The sequence below is a fragment of the Aplysia californica genome, unplaced genomic scaffold (assembly GCF_000002075.1).
Source record: "Aplysia californica isolate F4 #8 unplaced genomic scaffold, AplCal3.0 scaffold00007, whole genome shotgun sequence".
Classification (NCBI taxonomy): domain Eukaryota; kingdom Metazoa; phylum Mollusca; class Gastropoda; order Aplysiida; family Aplysiidae; genus Aplysia; species Aplysia californica.
The window spans coordinates 2,035,120-2,040,763 of NW_004797277.1; the positions used below are offsets into that span (position 1 = coordinate 2,035,120).

Here is a 5,644-nt window from a genome sequence, read left to right on the forward strand (position 1 = left end):
AAAACCCCCCCCCCCCCCCTTTGCGGTTTTTGTATTATAATGACATTATTCATTGGTACCACCTGTCTAAGACGATCACTTTCCCCTTGAAAATTTGTGGCCGTCTCGGACAGGTTCAACTGGTTTAGGACAAGAAACAAACAGGAAAAAAAGGTGGTCAGTTTAAAAAAAAAAAAGGAAAGGAAAAATGATCACTGTACTCATCTCTGGTACAACTTTGGAACAATTCTGTTTTCTTACCAATCTGGCACATGAGATAGTTCAACTCTTGACTGAACAAAGAGGGCAAAAGCAATTTCACAGATATCAAAAGCAAACGCCCACGACAGAAATGCAAGCCAGCCTTTCGTGTTATCATCATCATCATCATCATCATCATCCTCATCATCATCATCATCATCATCATCATCATCATCATCATCATCATCATCATCATTTCCATTGTTTAAAAAGCACAGTAGGCAGGCAGAGTCTTGATAGATTTGCAGACAAAAATATAGTATATGGGTTATTCCCAGACATAGGCCTACTGATCTCACACCAATACTGTTCTCGTACCAACACATCACATTATTATCACCTACAGACGGGCTTTTCCAACTCACCTCAAGAGGAGCTGCTAGCGCTTTCATAGCGCTTGGTCCTAGGCCATGGTATCTCAGCTTAAGGTGTTCGTCTTGCATGTGTTTCATGAAGTATCTGGAGAAAACATACAAAAGAAATCAATCGCTGTGAAACATAATTAAGCATCTGAATAATGAAATTCTAAATTGCAAATTCTAAATCGCAACAAACAAACAAGCAAACAAACAAACAGACAGACAGACAAACAAACAAACAAACAAACAAACAATAACAAAAAAACCAACCAACAAACAAACAAACAAACAATAACTAAAAAAACAACAAACAAACAAACAAACAATAACTAAAAAACCAACCAACAAACAAACAAACAAACAAGTAAGCAAAAAAACCCCACCAAAAAAAACCTACAAATAGACAAGTTAATTCATCTGATAACGGAGAAAAGAGACATGATAGACAAAAAAACAAAAAAAATGATGGAATAAGTAGGAACAACCAATGGCAACCTCCTTTTAAAGCCAAAGCGTGCCTTACGCAAACCATGCTTGTGGAATAACAATTTTAATTAAGTCTCAGAACTAGCTGAGAAGGCCTAGTCTCAGAACTATTCACCGCTCTATCGACGAATGAAGTGGAAGGAGGCGCTTGGGTGGACATGGGGAATGGATGAATGAACAGGGGTAGAATGTGATGGCAAACATTGCTGAAGTTATGGTGCCATAATGAATGGTAGGAATTTAGGTGATTGCATAGAGGCATATCAACCCACTGTTGGGTATAGAGAACGAATGGCGTTCATATGACCTTTTGCAGTTGCGAGCGCCGTAAACCTCTACTAAAACAAAAGAGAACGAATGAACATAAGATTACAAATCAAGCATGGCATACATGTTTGTAAAGGATTTAGACGCGGATTGAGCATAAATGCTAACCATACGTTTTCAAACTGGTGGGTTTTATTTGGCAGACATAATAATTTCAGTTTCGCAGTTCCCTCTTAGCTGAAACGTATCTTCAACTGTTGTCTCTCTTTTCACCATAATATTCTGCATCACGAAACGTTTGCACCCACCACAATGGATGATAAAATGAGCCGATACGTTGGCACATATGTTATTAGGTAGCAGGTACAAGTATAGAAGGGTGCATGAAGCATGTGCAAATGGAGAGAGAGGGTAGGCACTGGGTTGAACAGGTACGTAATATTTTTAGTCCACAAACTGCCTAACTTTAGTCACTGATTCATACGCAATTTAATATTTTTCTTATTAATAACCCGTCGGCTGACTGACTGGCTGTTGTACTGATTCACCGACTAATTCGCTCGTTCAACCCCCCCCCCCCCCCCACACACACACAGAGAGTTTTAGCTTTTAATAATAGTTTTATGGCGCTTGCATCACAAAATAGTCTCTATAAGTGCCGAAGACGAAAGGTGTTAGTAGAGAATAAAAATACAGAGAAAAGAAGGAGGAGAGGATAGGACGATAAATCTTTGATAGAGAAAAAGGAGCAAACCACATCACAGCACCTGTTAACCACCCAAGAAAGAACTTTTAACCCACTGGATAATTTAGATTACCTGATTGGCTGTAGGCCGAGCTCCTTGCAGGCCTTGAGGTACTTGGCCATGCCGGTGGTGTCATGGTCGTACTTCTCAGGGTGCAGGTACTCTGGGAAAAGGGGGGGGGGTAATAATTGAAGATGTGTAGGAAGAAAATTTGCGAGGTGTGCTGACAAAATGAGTTACTTCTCGGATTCTAGTCTTATGAAAATTGATACATGAACTTTATTGGTGGAGTTTGTACAATTTCTTAGTATGAAATAATAAACGACATGGTAGATTTACACAAAATGACATCAACAGAAAAATCTATCAATCTGATCCCAGTGTCCATTTTTGGAAGAGATTTCCATTCATGGATTTCGAGAAATAACTCATTTTGTCGGCACATCTCACATTTATTAAATTGAAACGGAAAGGGAACAGGTTGTTTGCTTGCCTGAAGGTAGACTCTTTGTCTTTCAGGACAAAGTAGCCGATCTGATTCAATAAGGAACATCACATGCCTATGGTAGATTTGATTGCGTATCTATTATTCTGGGAAAAAAGGAAAAAATCAACCCAACTCATTCAGAGCTGGGTCTCGCATGTATGTTGGGCAAGTCACAGACATACCAGTTGAAAGTTAAAGAAGAGTTGCCCACCGTATTCCTACCCCCCCCCCCCCCCACACACACACACTTTCCACACTCCACACTCCACACCACCAAACACCATCAAACGGCAGAAGCTTTTGTCTGTAAAGAAATACGAGTATCTTTCAGTTTGGTGGGAATTCATTCTGAACTTGCCCTGGTAACAGTCGAAGTCTACTCTTATAGATTTCAGGACCACCAAGGGATCTTTAAGGTGCACAACTGGCAAACGGGACCTCCGTGATTATTTTGCCCTTATCCGAGATGACCAGGTGTTAGATTTTTACCTACCCTAAGATCACGCGTAGGCGGAAAGAAGAAGCCAAGGAATAGCAGAAGAAAGGCTGCAGAAAGAGTCATGAGCCCAGAGGAGGGGGCAAGGGGATGGGCGCGGGGGAGGAAGGTGGAAAGTGGAGACGAAAGCAGACGACAGAACAAAGCTAAAGTTAGAGAGCGGGAAAAGAGGTGAGTGAAAGGAGAAAATTTATTTTTAGAGAGAAAATTTTTTCGTCGCTGTCATGATTCGAACTCAGGATCTACTGAAGTAGAGGCGAACACCATAACCCCTAGACCACGAGAGTCCCCAGATAACAGTTATAGGAAAAAAATAAAAATAAAAAATAAAAAATAACCGCCGCTCACTGTCATCATTCATGTCCAGATCCGTGTCGTAATCAGAATCTCGCAATTCGTGAACAGATTCATCCTCGTCATCAGAACTGTCGCTCTGAGACACGTCCCAGCCTTCCATGGAGTTGTTGTCGTCGTTGTTTTCATCTTCCTCCTCCTCCTCCTCCTCCTCCTCCTCCAACACGTCGTCGTAGAGAGACTCATTCCTGCGGCGACTGTCGACGATACTGATGGTGTCGTCTCCCGTGTCGTCGCCCGTGTCGTAGCCTCTCTCTGACGGCTCCAGGTATCGGCCCTCGGAGTACACGCTGTCGTGAGAGAACTGGCTGTGGTGGGTGCCCGAGCCCGCCTGTGGAGAGACAGATTGTGTGCACTTTGGGAGGTAAAAGTACTGCACCCCATCACCCAAAAATAGATAAATAAATAAATAAGTAAATAAATAAATAAATAAATAAATAAATAAATAGATGATAAAAATAAAAAAGAAAGAAAGACAGAAAGAACCACGTAAGTAAATGAATAAAATGATCAGATAAATAAATAAATAAGCAAACAAACAAATAAATAATTAAATGAATAAATCCATCCATCCATCCATCCATCCATCCACCCATCCATCCATCCATCCATCCATCCATCCATCCATTCACCAATCAATCAATCAATCAATCAATCAATCAATCAATCAAATCGAATTCTTAGAAAATAAAAATAAATCCCCCAATGTATTCGCACACCACGATTACCATGGCTTACTGTTTCCTGCTCAGACACAATAAGCTGTGTCACCAAAATATTTTTCTTAAAGATTCTCTTGACGCAACTGACTGGTACAGTTATAAACACTTTTCTATTCTATCCCTAAATGCCGCCCATTGGGTGCACTCACAGGATCACTTCAACTACAATGCTTGATTTTCAGCAGCCTGGCCAACAGATTGCTCGTTTTGAGAAGACAACACCACCCTGCCTCCACATTTCAGTGTACTCCTGTAGATTTCCTCCCAAGACTGTCCAGACATCTCCACGTGCCCCACGAAAAGTACTCACCCGGTTTAACTGTTAGACCGTGTTTCACAGGCGTGCGTTAAAGTGTGGTATTGATTAAAATAGGTAAACCTTTTGAAGTTTAAGGTGTAGATCTATGCTGGAAAGCCCCCATATTACATTCCTTTGCGCTTTATAACAAATACTATCTATTACTATTATTACTAATACTTATAGGCAAAGTATTGATGCAGACAGACTCACCCTGGTGCTACGTTCCCGTGTCCCTTCCTGCACGTCCGAAAAGGCCGTGTCCTGGGTGGGACTGGAGCCGGACACAGAACCCTCGCTCTCCGCTTGGGTAATCAACACTCTTTTCCGACCTTCCATGCTCGCCTCAAGCTCGGCAATATCACGGGCTTTGATAAGAATCCAATGTTCTCTAACCCTATGATATCACGGGCGTCGATGAGAAGACAAAGTTCTCTAACTCTATAATATCACGGGCTTTGATAAGAATCCAAAGTTCTCTAACTGTGATATCAGGGGGCGTTGATAAAAACTCAAAGTTCTCTAACCATGTGATATCACGGGGATCGATGAGAAGACAACGTTCTCTGTGATATCACGGGCGTCGATAAGAAGACAACATTCTCTGTGATATCACGGGCGTCGATAAAAAGACAACGTTCTCTGTGATATTACGGGCGTCGATAAGAAGACAACGTTCTCTGTGATATCACGGGCGTCGATAAAAAGACAACGTTCTCTGTGATATCACGGGCTTCGATAAAAAGACAACGTTCTCTGTGATATCACGGCGTCAATAAGAAGACAACGTTCTCTGTGATATCACGGGCGTTGATAAGAACCCAAAGTTCTCTAACTCTGTGATATCACGGACGTTGATGAGAAGACCCAGTTCTCTAACTCTGTGATATCACGGGCGTCGACGAGAAGACAGAAGTTAATAAGCAAACTTTTACAGCCCGTTCGCCATGATTAATTCATTGAGGACGCGCGTTCTTCGGGCTTAAAGACACGCTGTTTCGAGGGACACATGGAAAAATTAATAACTTTGTTTTTCATGCAAATTTTTCAATTCTGTTTTGCTCATCGGAAGCTTTAAAAGGCAGGCAACAATATGAGTGCTATGGAATATGCAAATTCGTGTTTCTGATTTGTGTATAGCCGCAACATTGCTTTTGATCTGCTGCTGATAGGACTAACGTGCTCTCTA

At 41.5% G+C, this 5,644-nt stretch overlaps 1 protein-coding gene across 1 annotated transcript in view; it reads right to left on the reverse strand.

Annotated features, from left to right (window-relative positions):
• LOC101854681 (leucine-rich repeat-containing protein 74A) overlaps positions 1–5,442 on the reverse strand; it is an 8,857-nt gene extending 3,415 nt beyond the window's left edge. Inside the window, exons 1-4 of the mRNA XM_005089628.3 lie at positions 4,669–5,442; positions 3,430–3,766; positions 2,171–2,261; positions 606–699 (exon numbers count right to left, since the gene is read on the reverse strand). Coding sequence (XP_005089685.1) covers positions 606–699; positions 2,171–2,261; positions 3,430–3,766; positions 4,669–4,794 — 648 coding nt within the window. The 5' untranslated portion in view covers positions 4,795–5,442. The remainder of the gene's footprint in view (positions 1–605; positions 700–2,170; positions 2,262–3,429; positions 3,767–4,668) is intronic.
• Between the last annotated feature and the right edge of the window lie 202 nt (positions 5,443–5,644).